The 21,511-nt window shown below is 44.6% G+C and overlaps 1 protein-coding gene across 2 annotated transcripts in view; it reads right to left on the bottom strand.

Moving 5' to 3' along the window:
• Positions 1-21,511, bottom strand: part of znf407 (zinc finger protein 407) — a 202,267-nt gene that overhangs the window by 59,957 nt on the left and 120,799 nt on the right. For both annotated transcript variants that reach the window (XM_090199397.1, XM_090199400.1), the window contains exons 7-8: positions 19,151-19,271; positions 1,868-2,046 (exon numbers count right to left, since the gene is read on the bottom strand). In XM_090199397.1, the coding sequence (XP_090055523.1) occupies positions 1,868-2,046; positions 19,151-19,271 (300 nt within the window). The remainder of the gene's footprint in view (positions 1-1,867; positions 2,047-19,150; positions 19,272-21,511) is intronic.

Here is a 21,511-nt window from a genome sequence, read left to right as displayed (position 1 = left end):
CCTATTCTTTATTTAGTGCACTACCTAAAACCAGAGCCATGAGGCTCTGGTGAAAAGCAGTGCACTGTATAGGGAGTAGGGCACCATTTTGGATGAACATTTAGCCAGCCCAGTCAGCAACGACTCTGTACTAGACCTTCCGTGGTGAAACGAGGCCCCAGAGGAAGCTAGGCTAACCCATTTAACAAGAACAATTCTGCAGATGCTCTGGTATGGTACTGCACCTGCAGCTCTATCACCACCGCGAGCCTTGTGATATCACAGTGCACATCTCAGAAGCACTGCCACTTCCCTGCGCCCTATCTCTGTGTCCATCTCACGAGGAAGAACAATTGTCATTACCATTTTATTAAAAAAATTGCCCGATCAGCAACACCCACCCGCCCACCCTCCCCACAACCATATTCTCCTGGTTTCTTTCATATTTTTTCTAATCATAATTTCCCTCCATCATCTCTGGCTGGCTCTAATTCCCTCCTCTCTTCCTCCCTCTCTCCCTCCTCCGTTTGCAGAGGACCTCTCTTTTCATCCTTGAGAAGGGCTTTAATTCGAAGTGCGACGCCGTTGAATAAAGAAAGGGTGGAGAAAAAAAGAGAGGCAGAGACGGCACCGAGAGGAGCGCCGCAGACGTCCGAGTGTCAATCAACTGCGGCTGTGAGGGGCCCGTGACTGGGTCTACGGAGGAGAAAGAGAGGAGAGGAAAGAGAGAGAGAGCCTGTGTTTGATCTGTGTCTTTCAAAGGGAAAACGGCAGGAAGGGCCATCACAGACGATTTGCCTCTCCTTGCCAGCCCCAGCGCCATCCTGACAGAGAGCAATCACAAGCAGGTTAATTCAACATCTACCTTCTTAATCTTTTTTTCCCCCTCGCTCTCCTTTCTTTTGGTCTCGTTCTGTCGACTCGGATAAAACATTGCTTCCCTTTTTCAGAGAGCCCCACAAGAGCACTTTAAACACAAACATACCTTCTTTCAACCTTCTGTAGGTGTGAGGGGAGGGGGTATGTGGGTGTGGGGTAGTGTGTGTGTGTGTGGGGGGGGGGTAAGGGTGTCTAGGGGGGTGAGCCAGAGTGTAAGGGAATAAGAAGCAGGTATTTTGCCAACCCTAACTCTGTGGAAGGCAAAGGAAGACCGGTGAACAGTCAGCAGATTCAGCACACAGAGACAAAACACAGACCCATCCTGTCTCCATAGAAACGAAAGAACTAAAGCAACAGTGTTTCCTTCTCCATGCTCTATGGTCATGTCTCCCCACCCCAGTAATGGTATCCTCTCCTGGCCAACGTCTGTCCTGGTCTGTGTCCTGGGCACTGCTTTTGACCAGAGCCCTATGGACCCTGGTCAAAAGGAGTGCAGGAAATAGGGAACAGGGCACCATTTGGGACGCAATCTTGGACTGGAGTGGCTAGCTACCACATGCTTTACTATCCAGAGGGTACCAGGTCATAGGGATAATGGGATAAAAGGTGTCCTTTCGGTTTCCAGAGAAGGACATTCACTCTCTAGATTGGATTTGGGGCCTTCAAGGACACAGGGAGAACACTCAACACAAAGGATAGATCCAATAGAGGATGAGGAGGGAGTGGGGGTTAGAGAAGGATGAGAAAAAGGAGGAAGAGGATGAGGGGGAAGGGGTAGAGGAGAAGGTGGAGGGAAGGAGGAGGGGGAAGAAGAGAAGGAGGAGGTGGAGGGAAGGAGCAGGAGAGAGAGAGAGAGAGAGAGGGGGAGAGAGTGAGCAAGGTGTCAGGGGAGCTGTTACCCAGAGGAGAGTGTCAGAGTGAAGATCAGTGTGTGTTTGTTTGTATGTTCACTCGCTTGAGTGTCTATGCGAGTTCACCCGTGTGTGTGTGTAGATAGGAGTAATCCTACCTGCGTGCAGGTAGGCCAGGTCAGGGTTCTCGATGTCAGGGTGATGCTCCTTCAGATGGTTCCTGAAGTCCATGGGGCCGTTGGTGCCGTAGTCACACTTGGGGCAGTTGTACATCTTCACTCCCTCGTGCTTCCCCGTGTGCAGGATGTGCTTTCGGATGTTCTCCGCACAGTTGGATCTGTTGGGAGATGAACAGATAGTGATTAAAGGAGAAATAATTCCTTCAATTAGAAGATAAAAAGATGAAACGAAGAGTAAAAAAAAAAAGACAGGAAGGAGAAGAAGAAAATCCCCAAACAATAGACGCTCTCCTTGGAGGGTTTACTGTACTGACAGTTTGGTTTTGTTCTAATGACACCAACCAAATGAATCAAGTGGATTGAACTCAAACAATTTAGTGGTGGGGCTGAGGGAGCATGTTTAAGGAGTATACATTTTTGGAGAGACTCTTAAAGCCTCCTGTGACGATGCAACACACACACAATCAAAAACTGGGGGTGGGGTAAGCAAAGTGGTAAACAATGATAGACAGTTCTACAATTTGTGAGATACATTTACACGCTGTAGATGCACACTTGTTTCCACACAGCCCTTGGTTCCTCTTGCATGTTACAGACATTTCACTATGTGGGTATGACATTCCTGCAACAGGGTGAAAGTTTAAAAACACAATTTTTATAACATATTTTGATGAGGTCTACCGTGTTTGTAACCTCGGGAACCCTGAACCAAATCTCGTATCCACTGGCCTGCTACTAGACGTGATTCTGGGGGCTGAGGTTTTTAAAAATGGCGCTCAACTAAAAGTAACAGAAAATACTACCCCTCTCAAAGCCAATGCCTGTGGATGATGCCCATGTGTCTCCTGTGGCTGTGCTACAGTAGGTGTAGTGGTGTAGCGAGGTAAAGTGGTATAGTAGTGTCGTGAAGTGAAGTGGTGAAGTAGTGTAGGGAGGTAAAGTGGTGTAGTAGTGTAGCGAGGTAAAGCGGTGTAGTAGGGTAGCGAGGTAAAGTGGTATAGTAGTGTAGCGAGGTAAAGCGGTGTAGTAGTGTAGCGAGGTAAAGTGGTATAGTAGTGTAGTGAGGTAAAGCGGTATAGTAGTGTAGCGAGGTAAAGCGGTGTAGTAATGTAGCGAGGTAAAGTGGTATAGTAGTGTAGTGAGGTAAAGAGGTGTAGTAGTGTAGTGAGGTAAAGCTGTGTAGTAGTGTAGCGAGGTAAAGTGGTGTAGTAGTGTAGCGAGGTAAAGAGGTATAGTAGTGTAGCGAGGTAAAGTGGTGTAGTAGTGTAGCGAGGTAAAGTTATATAGTAGTGTAGCGAGGTAAAGTGGTGTAGTAGTGTAGCGAGGTAAAGCTGTGTAGTAGTGTAGCGAGGTAAAGTGGTATAGTAGTGTAGCGAGGTAAAGCGGTGTAGTAGTGTAGCGAGGTAAAGCGGTGTAGTAGTGTAGCGAGGTAAAGCGGTGTAGTAGTGTAGCGAGGTAAAGCGGTGTAGTAGTGTAGCGAGGTAAAGCTGTGTAGTAGTGTAGCGAGGTAAAGTGGTATAGTAGTGTAGCGAGGTAAAGCGGTGTAGTAGTGTAGCGAGGTAAAGTGGTGTAGTAGCGTAGCGAGGTAAAGTGGTATAGTAGTGTAGCGAGGTAAAGCGGTGTAGTAGTGTAGCGAGGTAAAGCTGTGTAGTAGTGTAGCGAGGTAAAGCTGTGTAGTAGTGTAGCGAGGTAAAGTGGTGTAGTAGCGTAGCGAGGTAAAGTGGTATAGTAGTGTAGCGAGGTAAAGCGGTGTAGTAGTGTAGCGAGGTAAAGCTGTGTAGTAGTGTAGCGAGGTAAAGTGGTATAGTAGTGTAGCGAGGTAAAGCGGTGTAGTAGTGTAGCGAGGTAAAGTGGTATAGTAGTGTAGCGAGGTAAAGCTGTGTAGTAGTGTAGCGAGGTAAAGCGGTGTAGTAGTGTAACGAGGTAAAGTGGTGTAGTAGTGTAGCGAGGTAAAGCGGTGTAGTAGGGTAGCGAGGTAAAGTGGTATAGTAGTGTAGCGAGGTAAAGCGTTGTAGTAGTGTAGCGAGGTAAAGTGGTGTAGTAGTGTAGCGAGGTAAAGTGGTATAGTAGTGTAGCGAGGTAAAGTGGTATAGTAGTGTAGCGAGGTAAAGCTGTGTAGTAGTGTAGCGAGGTAAAGTGGTATAGTAGTGTAGCGAGGTAAAGCGGTGTAGTAGTGTAGCGAGGTAAAGTGGTATAGTAGTGTAGCGAGGTAAAGCTGTGTAGTAGTGTAGCGAGGTAAAGCGGTGTAGTAGTGTAACGAGGTAAAGTGGTGTAGTAGTGTAGCGAGGTAAAGCGGTGTAGTAGTGTAGCGAGGTAAAGTGGTATAGTAGTGTAGCAGGGAAAAAGGTATAGTAGTGTAGCGAGGTAAAGCTGTGTAGTAGTGTAGCGAGGTAAAGCGGTGTAGTAGTGTAGCGAGGTAAAGCGGTGTAGTAGTGTAGCAGGGAAAAAGGTATAGTAGTGTAGCGAGGTAAAGCTGTGTAGTAGTGTAGCGAGGTAAAGCGGTGTAGTAGTGTAGCGAGGTAAAGCTGTGTAGTAGTGTAGCGAGGTAAAGCGGTGTAGTAGTGTAGCGAGGTAAAGTGGTATAGTAGTGTAGCGAGGTAAAGCGGTGTAGTAGTGTAGCGAGGTAAAGTGGTATAGTAGTGTAGCGAGGTAAAGCTGTGTAGTAGTGTAGCGAGGTAAAGCGGTGTAGTAGTGTAGCGAGGTAAAGTGGTATAGTAGTGTAGCGAGGTAAAGCGGTGTAGTAGTGTAGCGAGGTAAAGTGGTGTAGTAGCGTAGCGAGGTAAAGTGGTATAGTAGTGTAGCGAGGTAAAGCGGTGTAGTAGTGTAGCGAGGTAAAGCGGTGTAGTAGTGTAGCGAGGTAAAGTGGTATAGTAGTGTAGCGAGGTAAAGCGGTGTAGTAGTGTAGCGAGGTAAAGTGGTATAGTAGTGTAGTGAGGTAAAGCTGTGTAGTAGTGTAGCGAGGTAAAGCGGTGTAGTAGTGTAACGAGGTAAAGTGGTATAGTAGTGTAGCGAGGTAAAGTGGTATAGTAGTGTAGCGAGGTAAAGTGGTGTAGTAGTGTAGCGAGGTAAAGCGGTGTAGTAGTGTAGCGAGGTAAAGTGGTATAGTAGTGTAGCGAGGTAAAGTGGTGTAGTAGTGTAGCGAGGTAAAGTGGTATAGTAGTGTAGCGAGGTAAAGCGGTGTAGTAGTGTAGCGAGGTAAAGTGGTATAGTAGTGTAGCGAGGTAAAGTGGTGTAGTAGTGTAACGAGGTAAAGTGGTATAGTAGTGTAGCGAGGTAAAGCGGTGTAGTAGTGTAGCGAGGTAAAGTGGTATAGTAGTGTAGCGAGGTAAAGCTGTGTAGTAGTGTAGCGAGGTAAAGCGGTGTAGTAGTGTAACGAGGTAAAGTGGTATAGTAGTGTAGCGAGGTAAAGTGGTATAGTACTGTAGCGAGGTAAAGTGGTATAGTAGTGTAGCGAGGTAAAGTGGTGTAGTAGTGTAGCGAGGTAAAGTGGTATAGTAGTGTAGCGAGGTAAAGTGGTATAGTAGTGTAGCGAGGTAAAGCTGTGTAGTAGTGTAGCGAGGTAAAGCGGTGTAGTAGTGTAACGAGGTAAAGTGGTATAGTAGTGTAGCGAGGTAAAGTGGTAAAGTACTGTAGCGAGGTAAAGCGGTGTAGTAGTGTAGCGAGGTAAAGTGGTATAGTAGTGTAGCGAGGTAAAGCTGTGTAGTAGTGTAGCGAGGTAAAGCGGTGTAGTAGTGTAGCGAGGTAAAGTGGTGTAGTAGTGTAGCGAGGTAAAGTGGTATAGTAGTGTAGCGAGGTAAAGCGGTGTAGTAGTGTAGCGAGGTAAAGTGGTATAGTAGTGTAGCGAGGTAAAGCTGTGTAGTAGTGTAGCGAGGTAAAGCGGTGTAGTAGTGTAGCGAGGTAAAGCGGTGTAGTAGTGTAGCGAGGTAAAGCTGTGTAGTAGTGTAGCGAGGTAAAGCTGTGTAGTAGTGTAGTAGTGTAGCGAGGTAAAGTGGTATAGTAGTGTAGCGAGGTAAAGCTGTGTAGTAGTGTAGCGAGGTAAAGTGGTATAGTAGTGTCGTGAAGTGAAGTGGTGAAGTAGTGTAGGGAGGTAAAGTGGTGTAGTAGTGTAGCGAGGTAAAGCGGTGTAGTAGGGTAGCGAGGTAAAGTGGTATAGTAGTGTAGCGAGGTAAAGCGGTGTAGTAGTGTAGCGAGGTAAAGTGGTATAGTAGTGTAGTGAGGTAAAGCGGTATAGTAGTGTAGCGAGGTAAAGCGGTGTAGTAATGTAGCGAGGTAAAGTGGTATAGTAGTGTAGTGAGGTAAAGAGGTGTAGTAGTGTAGTGAGGTAAAGCTGTGTAGTAGTGTAGCGAGGTAAAGTGGTGTAGTAGTGTAGCGAGGTAAAGAGGTATAGTAGTGTAGCGAGGTAAAGTGGTGTAGTAGTGTAGCGAGGTAAAGTTATATAGTAGTGTAGCGAGGTAAAGTGGTGTAGTAGTGTAGCGAGGTAAAGCTGTGTAGTAGTGTAGCGAGGTAAAGTGGTATAGTAGTGTAGCGAGGTAAAGCGGTGTAGTAGTGTAGCGAGGTAAAGCGGTGTAGTAGTGTAGCGAGGTAAAGCGGTGTAGTAGTGTAGCGAGGTAAAGTGGTATAGTAGTGTAGTGAGGTAAAGCGGTATAGTAGTGTAGCGAGGTAAAGCGGTGTAGTAATGTAGCGAGGTAAAGTGGTATAGTAGTGTAGTGAGGTAAAGAGGTGTAGTAGTGTAGTGAGGTAAAGCTGTGTAGTAGTGTAGCGAGGTAAAGTGGTGTAGTAGTGTAGCGAGGTAAAGAGGTATAGTAGTGTAGCGAGGTAAAGTGGTGTAGTAGTGTAGCGAGGTAAAGTTATATAGTAGTGTAGCGAGGTAAAGTGGTGTAGTAGTGTAGCGAGGTAAAGCTGTGTAGTAGTGTAGCGAGGTAAAGTGGTATAGTAGTGTAGCGAGGTAAAGCGGTGTAGTAGTGTAGCGAGGTAAAGCGGTGTAGTAGTGTAGCGAGGTAAAGCGGTGTAGTAGTGTAGCGAGGTAAAGTGGTATAGTAGTGTAGCGAGGTAAAGCGGTGTAGTAGTGTAGCGAGGTAAAGTGGTGTAGTAGCGTAGCGAGGTAAAGTGGTATAGTAGTGTAGCGAGGTAAAGTGGTGTAGTAGTGTAGCGAGGTAAAGCTGTGTAGTAGTGTAGCGAGGTAAAGCTGTGTAGTAGTGTAGTAGTGTAGCGAGGTAAAGTGGTATAGTAGTGTAGCGAGGTAAAGCTGTGTAGTAGTGTAGCGAGGTAAAGCGGTGTAGTAGTGTAGCGAGGTAAAGCGGTGTAGTAGTGTAGCGAGGTAAAGCGGTGTAGTAGTGTAGCGAGGTAAAGCGGTGTAGTAGTGTAGCGAGGTAAAGCGGTATAGTAGTGTAGCGAGGTAAAGCTGTGTAGTAGTGTAGCGAGGTAAAGTGGTATAGTAGTGTAGCGAGGTAAAGCGGTGTAGTAGTGTAGCGAGGTAAAGTGGTGTAGTAGTGTAGCGAGGTAAAGTGGTGTAGTAGCGTAGCGAGGTAAAGTGGTATAGTAGTGTAGCGAGGTAAAGCGGTGTAGTAGTGTAGCGAGGTAAAGCTGTGTAGTAGTGTAGCGAGGTAAAGTGGTATAGTAGTGTAGCGAGGTAAAGCGGTGTAGTAGTGTAGCGAGGTAAAGTGGTATAGTAGTGTAGCGAGGTAAAGCTGTGTAGTAGTGTAGCGAGGTAAAGCGGTGTAGTAGTGTAACGAGGTAAAGCGGTGTAGTAGTGTAGCGAGGTAAAGTGGTGTAGTAGTGTAGCGAGGTAAAGTGGTATAGTAGTGTAGCGAGGTAAAGCGGTGTAGTAGTGTAGCGAGGTAAAGTGGTATAGTAGTGTAGCGAGGTAAAGCTGTGTAGTAGTGTAGCGAGGTAAAGCGGTGTAGTAGTGTAACGAGGTAAAGTGGTATAGTAGTGTAGCGAGGTAAAGTGGTAAAGTACTGTAGCGAGGTAAAGTGGTATAGTAGTGTAGCGAGGTAAAGTGGTATAGTAGTGTAGCGAGGTAAAGCTGTGTAGTAGTGTAGCGAGGTAAAGCGGTGTAGTAGTGTAGCGAGGTAAAGTGGTATAGTAGTGTAGCGAGGTAAAGCGGTGTAGTAGTGTAGCGAGGTAAAGTGGTGTAGTAGCGTAGCGAGGTAAAGTGGTATAGTAGTGTAGCGAGGTAAAGCGGTGTAGTAGTGTAGCGAGGTAAAGCTGTGTAGTAGTGTAGCGAGGTAAAGTGGTATAGTAGTGTAGCGAGGTAAAGCGGTGTAGTAGTGTAACGAGGTAAAGTGGTATAGTAGTGTAGCGAGGTAAAGTGGTATAGTAGTGTAGCGAGGTAAAGTGGTGTAGTAGTGTAGCGAGGTAAAGCGGTGTAGTAGTGTAGCGAGGTAAAGTGGTATAGTAGTGTAGCGAGGTAAAGCGGTGTAGTAGTGTAGCGAGGTAAAGTGGTATAGTAGTGTAGCGAGGTAAAGCTGTGTAGTAGTGTAGCGAGGTAAAGCGGTGTAGTAGTGTAACGAGGTAAAGTGGTATAGTAGTGTAGCGAGGTAAAGTGGTAAAGTACTGTAGCGAGGTAAAGTGGTATAGTAGTGTAGCGAGGTAAAGTGGTATAGTAGTGTAGCGAGGTAAAGCTGTGTAGTAGTGTAGCGAGGTAAAGCGGTGTAGTAGTGTAGCGAGGTAAAGTGGTATAGTAGTGTAGCGAGGTAAAGCGGTGTAGTAGTGTAGCGAGGTAAAGTGGTGTAGTAGCGTAGCGAGGTAAAGTGGTATAGTAGTGTAGCGAGGTAAAGCGGTGTAGTAGTGTAGCGAGGTAAAGCTGTGTAGTAGTGTAGCGAGGTAAAGTGGTATAGTAGTGTAGCGAGGTAAAGCGGTGTAGTAGTGTAACGAGGTAAAGTGGTATAGTAGTGTAGCGAGGTAAAGTGGTATAGTAGTGTAGCGAGGTAAAGTGGTGTAGTAGTGTAGCGAGGTAAAGCGGTGTAGTAGTGTAGCGAGGTAAAGTGGTATAGTAGTGTAGCGAGGTAAAGCGGTGTAGTAGTGTAGCGAGGTAAAGTGGTATAGTAGTGTAGCGAGGTAAAGTGGTGTAGTAGTGTAGCGAGGTAAAGTGGTATAGTAGTGTAGCGAGGTAAAGCGGTGTAGTAGTGTAGCGAGGTAAAGTGGTATAGTAGTGTAGCGAGGTAAAGTGGTGTAGTAGTGTAACGAGGTAAAGTGGTATAGTAGTGTAGCGAGGTAAAGCGGTGTAGTAGTGTAGCGAGGTAAAGTGGTATAGTAGTGTAGCGAGGTAAAGCTGTGTAGTAGTGTAGCGAGGTAAAGCGGTGTAGTAGTGTAACGAGGTAAAGTGGTATAGTAGTGTAGCGAGGTAAAGTGGTATAGTACTGTAGCGAGGTAAAGTGGTATAGTAGTGTAGCGAGGTAAAGTGGTGTAGTAGTGTAGCGAGGTAAAGTGGTATAGTAGTGTAGCGAGGTAAAGTGGTATAGTAGTGTAGCGAGGTAAAGCTGTGTAGTAGTGTAGCGAGGTAAAGCGGTGTAGTAGTGTAACGAGGTAAAGTGGTATAGTAGTGTAGCGAGGTAAAGTGGTAAAGTACTGTAGCGAGGTAAAGCGGTGTAGTAGTGTAGCGAGGTAAAGTGGTATAGTAGTGTAGCGAGGTAAAGCTGTGTAGTAGTGTAGCGAGGTAAAGCGGTGTAGTAGTGTAGCGAGGTAAAGTGGTATAGTAGTGTAGCGAGGTAAAGTGGTGTAGTAGTGTAGCGAGGTAAAGTGGTATAGTAGTGTAGCGAGGTAAAGCGGTGTAGTAGTGTAGCGAGGTAAAGTGGTATAGTAGTGTAGCGAGGTAAAGTGGTGTAGTAGTGTAGCGAGGTAAAGCGGTGTAGTAGTGTAGCGAGGTAAAGTGGTATAGTAGTGTAGCGAGGTAAAGTGGTGTAGTAGTGTAGCGAGGTAAAGTGGTGTAGTAGTGTAGCGAGGTAAAGCGGTGTAGTAGTGTAGCGAGGTAAAGTGGTATAGTAGTGTAGCGAGGTAAAGTGGTGTAGTAGTGTAGCGAGGTAAAGTGGTATAGTAGTGTAGCGAGGTAAAGCGGTGTAGTAGTGTAGCGAGGTAAAGTGGTATAGTAGTGTAGCGAGGTAAAGTGGTGTAGTAGTGTAACGAGGTAAAGTGGTATAGTAGTGTAGCGAGGTAAAGCGGTGTAGTAGTGTAGCGAGGTAAAGTGGTATAGTAGTGTAGCGAGGTAAAGCTGTGTAGTAGTGTAGCGAGGTAAAGCGGTGTAGTAGTGTAACGAGGTAAAGTGGTATAGTAGTGTAGCGAGGTAAAGTGGTATAGTACTGTAGCGAGGTAAAGTGGTATAGTAGTGTAGCGAGGTAAAGTGGTGTAGTAGTGTAGCGAGGTAAAGTGGTATAGTAGTGTAGCGAGGTAAAGTGGTATAGTAGTGTAGCGAGGTAAAGCTGTGTAGTAGTGTAGCGAGGTAAAGCGGTGTAGTAGTGTAACGAGGTAAAGTGGTATAGTAGTGTAGCGAGGTAAAGTGGTAAAGTACTGTAGCGAGGTAAAGCGGTGTAGTAGTGTAGCGAGGTAAAGTGGTATAGTAGTGTAGCGAGGTAAAGCTGTGTAGTAGTGTAGCGAGGTAAAGCGGTGTAGTAGTGTAGCGAGGTAAAGTGGTGTAGTAGTGTAGCGAGGTAAAGTGGTATAGTAGTGTAGCGAGGTAAAGCGGTGTAGTAGTGTAGCGAGGTAAAGTGGTATAGTAGTGTAGCGAGGTAAAGCTGTGTAGTAGTGTAGCGAGGTAAAGCGGTGTAGTAGTGTAACGAGGTAAAGTGGTATAGTAGTGTAGCGAGGTAAAGTGGTAAAGTACTGTAGCGAGGTAAAGTGGTATAGTAGTGTAGCGAGGTAAAGTGGTATAGTACTGTAGCGAGGTAAAGTGGTATAGTAGTGTAGCGAGGTAAAGTGGTGTAGTAGGGTACTGGTATTTTACACCACTTAGAAATGTATTCTAAGTGACTTACAGTGCAGTAAATACCTACATTTTTCACTTTGTGTACAATCTATGTGGGAATTGAACTTACAACTTGGTGTTAATAGTACCAGCTGAGCCATACAGTGTAGCGTTGTAGGTGTGTATTATTGACGTGGTGTAGACATGCAGGGCTGTGGGGCTGCAGGCAGTAGTCATGCAGTAAGGTAATGCTGGGTGCTGGCTGTCATGTCATCAGCTCAGGGAGTCAGAGTCCCCCTGATTATGCTGCTTAAACTGGTCTCAGGCCCTATCTAAACCTGCCCTAGGACACTGTACACAGGCCTGGACTGGGGCTGAGGACACACACACACACCGACATACATAACCCCCACCAATAGATCCAACGCCCACCACATCATGTAAGCACGTGCAGGAGCTGCGGCACTTTCATACGCACGCGCACACACAGCATCATGCGTGATGGATGAGGCACTCGTGCTTGGTCTCGGGCTGACATTCTCGGACAGTATAATATGCAATTACTCTCCCTTATCACCTCGGCTGGGACAATAAAGCTTCACGGTACCATAGCTCACGCCAAGCAACGATAGAAATTTGTTTTCCACCCCCCCCCCCCCCCGAGACACCTCTCTCCATCAAGGGCCTTAGTAGTCCTGCCCTGGCTCCATTTCCTTTACAGGACTTAATATGTCCTCAAAACTATGCAGAGGACCCGCCCCTTTTTGCATTTTACACATCAAAACACCTGCTGGTGAATGGTGAAAATGTCCCTCCATGAAGCGATTTGCGTTTTGTAGGGTAAAATGTGAGGTGTTCTCCTTAGAGTTCCAGGAATGGGACAGTTCTTTTTCACCATGTCTTTAGCTGTAGACATGTCTGTCTGTACTCAGGACGGTAACAGCTCCATTAAGACCCTGGGTAAGTGGATAAGGATTGCACACAGGGATGTAACTTCCCTCCCCTAATGCTCCTCCCCTAATCGGCCTCCTCATTTTTACAGGATGGGCCTCCTCATTTTTACAGGATGGGCCTCCTCATTTTTACAGACCAAGACTCCGCAACTGGTATTTGCTCATCATAAGAAGGCCTAAGCCTAATCATATCAATATCACAAATAAAGCAAATAACATTTTCAATAACTTTACAAATCATGGTGTATAAGCCAGCCTAACATGAGTAAAGCACACAAACAGTAGCAATAAATACCATCCAACAAGTAACTATCCGACAAAAATTCAATTTAGAATTTTCCTCGACCGCTTAAAAGTTATTTCAAAACTTTATTTCAGACACAGAAGTCCTCTGTCACAGTCAGGAAAATAATGAGATTAATCATAAATCATTAAAAAAAAAAGAGTAAAAAAAAAAAAAGTAAATAATTTATATTCAAGACAAATTAACTGATTTCTTATTCCAGGCCAGTGGAATAAATACATCCATTCAGAGTCCGATATGAAAAGGTTCTAAAGAACAGTGTGAGGGTGGGATCCCGGGGGAGCGCTTCTATCTCTCAGATATGGTAATGGCATAACTGTCATATTAAAACAGCATAATGTGCGTTTAGGAGTCAGCAGGTGTCAGGCTAAGAGAAAGGCCCACACAGTCCTCCTACGATAGCCAATATTAATTAGTCCAACAGCCGCGTTTCAACATTCTCCACGTCGGTGAGCACAGCGACTCGACATGGGAATCAACCCCACTGCCTAGATATCGTCGCGATTCGTTGCGTCTTTTTTTACAATTTCTAATACATTTCCATATTTTCCTCGTTCGACGACTGCATTGGTAATGAGGCTAGTAATTGAGGCTGTTTGTTAGCGGTGGATTTAAATGTGCGTCTTTGTGTTTTAAAGATGGAGGCCGGTATCTGCGACGGCAAAGAGACACCTTGCTCTCCGCCTCTCCCAACACTTCACAGGGTCACCGGCCCCACGACATCCACCGCCAGCCGTGCGGCGGTCCTCAAAGTTAGCGCTACCTCGAATTAGCTCAAAGTAGCTATTTTCACAGGCAGGCAGATTGAGAAGAAGCATACAGAAGATGCTGATAGAAATGTATTAAAGGGAGGATATCAATTATGGCAGTCATGATGCTGTAATGAGTGTCTCTTCATTGAGAACAATAGTCATAATGTGGTGTGGCATGAGGTTTGGACTGCAAAAACAGGTATATCATTGTAAAATAGCCTTTGAGAATGTATATGCCAGTTGTCCCTTTGAAATATGACTATTGGTAATATCTGACAGTAGTTACCTGCATCTTCCAACCATAATTGTTTGAACTGTCAATAATACAATTCAAATGTATATTGTGCATTCATTTGAGGATAAGGTAAAGAAGTTGCATTGGAGGATTTCATAGGTGTCAGCGACACATCTACTATTTTATACCAACATGAGATACACAATATACACTGAACGAAAATATAAACACAGCATGTAAAGTGTTGGTCCCATGTTTCATGAGCTGAAATAAAAGATCCATGAAATCTTCCATACACACAAAAAGCTGATTTTTCTTCTTTCTTTCTTCTTTACATCCCTGTTAAGGAGCATTTCTCCTATCCCCTGACAGGTGTGTCATATCAAGAAGCTGATTGACCAGCATGATTATTACACAGGTGCACCTAGTGCTGGGGACAATAAAAGGCCCCTCTGTTGCAGTTTTCTCACACAACACAGTGCCACAGATGTCTCAAGTTTTGAGGGAGTGTGCAGTTGGCATGCTGCCTGCAAGAATGTCCACAAGAGCTCTTGCCAGATAATTGAATGTTCATTTCTCTACTTCGTTTTAGAGAAATTGGCAGTACATCCAACCGGCCTCACAACCGCAGACCACGTGTAACCACGCCAGCCCAGGATCTACACATCCGGCTTCTTCACATGCAGGATCATCTGAAACAAGCTACCCGGACAGCTGATGAAACTGAAGAGTATTTATGTCTGTAATAAAGAAAAACTCATTCTGATTGGCTGGGCCTGGCTCCTCAGTTGGCTGGGCCTGGCTCCCCAGTGGGTGGGCCTATGTCCTCCGAGGCCCACCCATCGCTGCGCCCCTGCCTAGTCATCTAAAATCCATAGATTAGGGCCTAATGAATTTATTTCAAATGACTGATTTCCTTTTATGAACTGACACTCAGTAGAAAAATTGAAATTGTTGCATGTTGCGTTTATATTTTATGTATTCAAATATAATGATAAATATAATTTCATGACAACTAACAAAACAAGTAAGCGTTATAATGGTATATCAAATTCTATTTATCATGAGATATCCTGTTCACGGTCGAATGTTGACAGTGCCTTGACTAGCGCATCCTTATTTGTGTAAAGTCATTGAGCAGTTGAGCCATTGGAGGTTTACAAATGTACTCAGGGTGGAAGAGCGGAGCACAGAGTTAGGGCCCTCGTGACTGCCTGGTGCCCGTGTTCAATTCCTCCTATACACATTAGGAGCCCAGCAGGGGTTGCGAGCTGCTACCCTCTCCAGCCCCTCCCTCTGCCATCCGTACCCCTGGGGGCCAAACCAAAAATGTTAATTGGTCTTCTAATTTGCTGTTTCATTTGCCACAATCTGTAACAATCATTTGGTATCAGCTAGAGGAGCAGTTGATCTGGTTCCCTCTGTCACCTTCCCACAGTGCTTTTAAACGTCAAATACTACTCATCCTTGATAAATAGAATGTGAATTGAGTGCAAAAATAGGTATGAATAAGTGAAATATGATATAACACCTCACATGCTAAACCATTGCCTTTCTGAAGAAGACAAGCTTCACCATGGTAGAGTAACTTGTAGCCAAAGTGTTTCTAAGCTATGGTAAAAAACAAAGAATGGCAATTGGTATTGTGGTCCCATTAATGTTTAGGAATATTGAGCTTTTTTTTTGGGGGGGGGGGGGGTATTTCTCCCTCTGATGTTCTTAAAGATATGAACATCTCAGTTTTATTTGAGCTTTTCTTCTGTTTTGCAGACAAGTATGTGAAGAGTTCATTCCAATTCAAACAGCCGTACAGATCCTTATAGAGCAAACCACAGCAAACAGCCGTACAGATCCTTATAGAGCAAACCACAGCAAACAGCCGTACAGATCCTTATAGAGCAAACCACAGCAAACAGCCGTACAGATCATTATAGAGCAAACCACAGCAAACAGCCGTACAGCTCCGTATAGAGCAAACCACAGCAAACAGCCTTACAGATCCTTATAGAGCAAACCACAGCAAACAGCCTTACAGATCCGTATAGAGCAAACCACAGCAAACAGCCGTACAGATCATTATAGAGCAAACCACAGCAAACAGCCTTACAGATCCTTATAGACCAAACCACAACAAACAGCCTTACATATCCTTATTGAGCAAACCACAGCAAACAGCCTTACAGATCCTTATAGACCAAACCACAACAAACAGCCTTACAGATCCTTATAGAGCAAACCACAACAAACAGCTTTACAGCTCCGTATATAGCAAACCACAGCAAACAGCCTTACAGATCCGTACAGAGCAAACCACAGCAAACAGCCGTACAGATCATTATAGAGCAAACCACAGCAAACAGCCTTACAGATCCTTATAGACCAAACCACAACAAACAGCCTTACATATCCTTATTGAGCAAACCACAGCAAACAGCCTTACAGATCCTTATAGACCAAACCACAACAAACAGCCTTACAGATCCTTATAGAGCAAACCACAGCAAACAGCCTTACAGATCCGTATAGAGCAAACCACAGCAAACAGCCATACAGATCATTATAGAGCAAACCACAGCAAACAGCCGTACAGATCCTTATAGAGCAAACCACAACAAACAGCCTTACAGATCATTATAGAGCAAACCACAGCAAACAGCCGTACAGATCCTTATAGAGCAAACCACAACAAACAGCCGTACAGATCATTATAGAGCAAACCACAGCAAACAGCCTTACAGATCATTATAGAGCAAACCACAGCAAACAGCCGTACAGATCCTTATAGAGCAAACCACAGCAAACAGCCGTATAGATCATTATAGAGCAAACCACAGCAAACAGCCTTACATATACTAAAAGAGCAAATCACAGCAAACAGCCTTACAGATCCTTATAGAGCAAACCACAGCAAACAGCCTTACAGATCATTATAGAGCAAACCACAACAAACAGCCTTACAGATCCTTATAGAGCAAACCACAACAAACAGCCTTACAGATCCTTATAGAGCAAACCACAGCAAACAGCCTTACAGATCCTTGTAGAGCAAACCACAGCAAACAGCCTTACAGATTCTTATATAGCAAACCACAGCAAACAGCCTTACAGATCCTTATAGAGCAAACCACAGCAAACAGCCGTACAGATCATTATAGAGCAAACCACAACAAACAGCCATATAGATCATTATAGAGCAAACCACAGCAAACAGCCTTACAGATCATTATAGAGCAAACCACAGCAAACAGCCTTACAGATCCTTGTAGAGCAAACCACAGCAAACAGCCTTACAGATCCTTATAGAGCAAACCACAGCAAACAGCCTTACAGATCCTTGTAGAGCAAACCACAGCAAACAGCCGTACAGATCCTTGTAGAGCAAACCACAGCAAACAGCCGTACAGATCATTATAGAGCAAACCACAACAAACAGCCATATAGATCCTTATAGAGCAAACCACAACAAACAGCCATATATATCATTATAGAGCAAACCACAGCAAACAGCCTTACAGATCATTATAGAGCAAACCACAACAAACAGCCGTACAGATCCTTATAGAGCAAACCACAGCAAACAGCCTTACATATCCTTATTGAGCAAACCACAACAAACAGCTTTACAGCTCCGTATATAGCAAACCACAGCAAACAGCCTTACAGATCCTTGTAGAGCAAACCACAGCAAACAGCCTTACAGATCCTTATAGAGCAAACCACAGCAAACAGCCTTACAGATCCTTGTAGAGCAAACCACAACAAACAGCCGTACAGATCATTATAGAGCAAACCACAACAAACAGCCTTACAGATCCTTATAGAGCAAACCACAGCAAACAGCCTTACAGATCCTTGTAGAGCAAACCACAACAAACAGCCGTACAGATCATTATAGAGCAAACCACAGCAAACAGCCTTACAGATCATTATAGAGCAAACCACAGCAAACAGCCGTACAGATCCTTATAGAGCAAACCACAGCAAACAGCCGTATAGATCATTATAGAGCAAACCACAGCAAACAGCCTTACATATACTAAAAGAGCAAATCACAGCAAACAGCCTTACAGATCCTTATAGAGCAAACCACAGCAAACAGCCTTACAGATCATTATAGAGCAAACCACAACAAACAGCCTTACAGATCCTTATAGAGCAAACCACAACAAACAGCCTTACAGATCCTTATAGAGCAAACCACAGCAAACAGCCTTACAGATCCTTGTAGAGCAAACCACAGCAAACAGCCTTACAGATTCTTATAGAGCAAACCACAGCAAACAGCCTTACAGATCCTTATAGAGCAAACCACAGCAAACAGCCGTACAGATCATTATAGAGCAAACCACAACAAACAGCCATATAGATCATTATAGAGCAAACCACAGCAAACAGCCTTACAGATCATTATAGAGCAAACCACAGCAAACAGCCTTACAGATCCTTGTAGAGCAAACCACAGCAAACAGCCTTACAGATCCTTATAGAGCAAACCACAGCAAACAGCCTTACAGATCCTTGTAGAGCAAACCACAGCAAACAGCCGTACAGATCCTTGTAGAGCAAACCACAGCAAACAGCCGTACAGATCATTATAGAGCAAACCACAACAAACAGCCATATAGATCCTTATAGAGCAAACCACAACAAACAGCCATATATATCATTATAGAGCAAACCACAGCAAACAGCCTTACAGATCATTATAGAGCAAACCACAACAAACAGCCGTACAGATCCTTATAGAGCAAACCACAGCAAACAGCCTTACATATCCTTATTGAGCAAACCACAACAAATAGCTTTACAGCTCCGTATATAGCAAACCACAGCAAACAGCCTTACAGATCCTTGTAGAGCAAACCACAGCAAACAGCCTTACAGATCCTTATAGAGCAAACCACAGCAAACAGCCTTACAGATCCTTGTAGAGCAAACCACAACAAACAGCCGTACAGATCATTATAGAGCAAACCACAACAAACAGCCTTACAGATCCTTATAGAGCAAACCACAGCAAACAGCCTTACAGATCCTTGTAGAGCAAACCACAACAAACAGCCGTACAGATCATTATAGAGCAAACCACAACAAACAGCCTTACAGATCATTATAGAGCAAACAACAACAAACAGCCTTACAGATCCTTGTAGAGCAAACCACAACAAACAGCCTTACAGATCCTTGTAGAGCAAACCACAACAAACAGCCGTACAGATCATTATAGAGCAAACCACAACAAACAGCCTTACAGATCCTTATAGAGCAAACCACAACAAACAGCCTTACAGATCCTTATAGAGCAAACTACAGCAAACAGCCTTACAGATCCTTGTAGAGCAAACCACAGCAAACAGCCTTACAGATCCTTATGGAGCAAACCACAACAAACAGCCTTACAGATCATTATAGAGCAAACCACAGCAAACAGCCTTACAGATCCTTGTAGAGCAAACCACAACAAACAGCCGTACAGATCATTATAGAGCAAACCACAACAAACAGCCTTACAGATCCTTATAGAGCAAACCACAGCAAACAGCCGTACAGATCCTTATAGAGCAAACCACAACAAACAGCCGTACAGATCCTTGTAGAGCAAACCACAACAAACAGCCGTACAGATCATTATAGAGCAAACCACAGCAAACAGCCGTATAGATCCTTATAGAGCAAACCACAACAAACAGCCTGTGCATGTCATTTTGGTTTCTCTAAAACCAATGCCAGGAGCATTCCTTTCACACTTCCAGCACACCTGAGAGGGGGAGGAAGAGGATGAAGAAGAGGAAGAGAAGCGAGATGGAGAAGTGCAACGTGGCCAAAAGTTTTTCCAATTTCACCGACAATTTCCTGTGTAATTACTGATGGTCTGTGATGGTGTTTTAATGACAGAGACCTGCCCGTGGCTGGCTGCTGTAGCCTGCTGATGATTGCAGAGTGATGAGATGAGATGATGAAGCCTGTGGGAGATCCGACCTGTGTGTGTGTGTGTGTGTGTGTGTGTGTGTGTGCGCATGCTTGTGTGATTAAACCCCCAGTCCTCCTGCCCATCAACCCCTGCCATCAACCCCTGCCATCTATCCATCCATGCGTGGGCGAGCCCAATGAGCCGGTACCTGTAGTCGCACCAGGGGCATCGGTAGGGCTTCTCCCCTGTGTGCACCCGCTTGTGGCGGGTCAAGTGGGACTGGGTGGTGGAGGCGAAGCCGCACAGCTGACACTTGAAAGGCCGTTCTCCTGGGGGACAGACAGAGAGACAGACAGAGAAGATGACGACGGGTGGAAAGACAGACAGACGGACAGAGAGAGATACAGAATCACTGTCCATCTCAAGCAGAAGCTCACTCTAACACAGACATTACGTACATAAGCCCATTCATCTTAACATACAGTGTGGCAAAAAAGTATTTAGTCAGCCACCAATTGTGCAAGTTCTCCCACTTAAAAAGATGAGAGAGGCCTGTAATTTTCACCATAGGTACACTTCAACTATGACAGACAAAATGAGAAAAAAAATCCAGAAAATCACATTGTAGGATGTTTAATGAATTTATTTGCAAATTATGGTGGAAAATAAGTATTTGGTCACGTACAAACAAGCAAGATTTCTGGCTCTCACAGACCTGTAACTTCTTCTTTAAGAGGCTCTTCTGTCCTCCACTCGTATTAATGGCACCTGTTTGAACTTGTTATCAGTATAAAAGACACCTGTCCACAACCTCAAACAGTCACACTCCAAACTTCACTATGGCCAAGACCAAAGAGTTGTCAAAGGACACCAGAAACAAAATTGTAGACCTGAACCAGGCTGGGAAGACTGAATCTGCAATAGGTAAGCAGCTTGGTTTGAAGAAATCAACTGTGGGAGCAATTATTAGGAAATGGAAGACATACAAGACCACTGATAATCTCCCTCGATCTGGGGCTCCACGCAGCAAAAATCCCAGAACCACACGGGGGGACCTAGTGAATGACCTGCAGAGAGCTGGGACCAAAGTAACAAAGCCTACCATCAGTAACACACTACGCCGCCAGGGACTCAAATCCTGCAGTGCCAGACGTGTCCCCCTGCTTAAGCCAGTACATGTCCAGGCCCGTCTGAAGTTTGCTAGAGAGCATTTGGATGATCCAGAAGAAGATTCAGAGAATGTCATATGGTCAGATGAAACCAAAATATAACTTTTTGGTAAAAACTCAACTCGTCGTGTTTGGAGGACAAAGAATGCTGAGTTGCATCCAAAGAACACCATACCTACTGTGAAGCATGGGGGTGGAAACATCATGCTTTGGGGCTGTTTTTCTGCAAAGGGACCAGGACGACTGATCCGTGTAAAGGAAAGAATGAATGGGGCCATGTATCGTGGGATTTTGAGTGAAAACCTCCTTCCATCAGCAAGGGCATTGAAGATGAAACGTGGCTGGGTCTTTCAGCATGACAATGATCCCAAACACACTGCCCGGGCAACGAAGGAGTGGCTTCGTAAGAAGCATTTCAAGGTCCTGGAGTGGCCTAGCCAGTCTCCAGATCTCAACCCCATAGAACATCTTTGGAGGGAGTTGAAAGTCCGTGTTGCCCAGCAACAGCACAATTGGTGGCTGACTAAATACTTTTTTGCCCCACTGTAGCTAGATGAGACCACAACATATCACAATCATAGCCCCTTAACAAAATACTTATTAGTAAAGTCAGTGCTAGTAGGAAAGTGGTTGAAATCTTTCAAATACTTTTGAGAATTTGATTGATCCTGCCTGGTTTGCAATTTTATGACTATTCCAATGATTCAATTGTGCCAGGGAAGCTCAATCAAGGCCACCTAAAGCAGCGATTGTCAATGGGTCACGGGTGTCTAAGCAAAAATGTTTTTTCTTCAATCACAGTATTTTCAACATAGGGCTAATAGCAGTGTTATTTTGGGGTTGATTTTGTGCTCTCAAACTAGTGAATTTATTAACATTCTTCATCAAGAATATGGGAGAATTGTTATTAATGTCAATGAAAGAACGGGGAATGTTGTTCCCTTGTTGTTCATTTATTTGCTGCATTCACTAACAACATTTTTTTTTTTTTACAGATCGTATTTTGATGATTATTTTCTGCCGTGCAGATATTGGGTCGCGACTGACACAACCTGGTTAAATTTGGGTCCCGAGGCAAAAACAGTTGAGACTCAGTCATCTAAAGCTTTTCAAGGACTTCAAATCGTATTTGAACCCAGGTCTGACCTGAAAAAAAGAGACACACTCACTGATTACACCTGTAGTCCGGACAGTGTGTCCGACAATAGATTGGCGAGGTGTATTTATTGGAATTGACACTTGACAACAGGGGACAAGAGAGGACAAAAAGTAAGAGCATTGGGTAAATGTAAATGACTGTCAAAATGCGACAGCAAAAAAATAAAAAAAAATATGAATATCTAAATGAATATTTATAACGGGACGCTTGATCCTTGGGCGCCTGCCAGGCGAACGGTTAA

The sequence above is a fragment of the Oncorhynchus mykiss genome, chromosome 2, assembly GCF_057628025.1.
Source record: "Oncorhynchus mykiss isolate SJ-2025 chromosome 2, ASM5762802v1, whole genome shotgun sequence".
Classification (NCBI taxonomy): domain Eukaryota; kingdom Metazoa; phylum Chordata; class Actinopteri; order Salmoniformes; family Salmonidae; genus Oncorhynchus; species Oncorhynchus mykiss.
The sequence above is the reverse complement of the archived record's forward strand: the minus strand, read 5'-3'. Positions and strand labels throughout refer to the sequence as shown.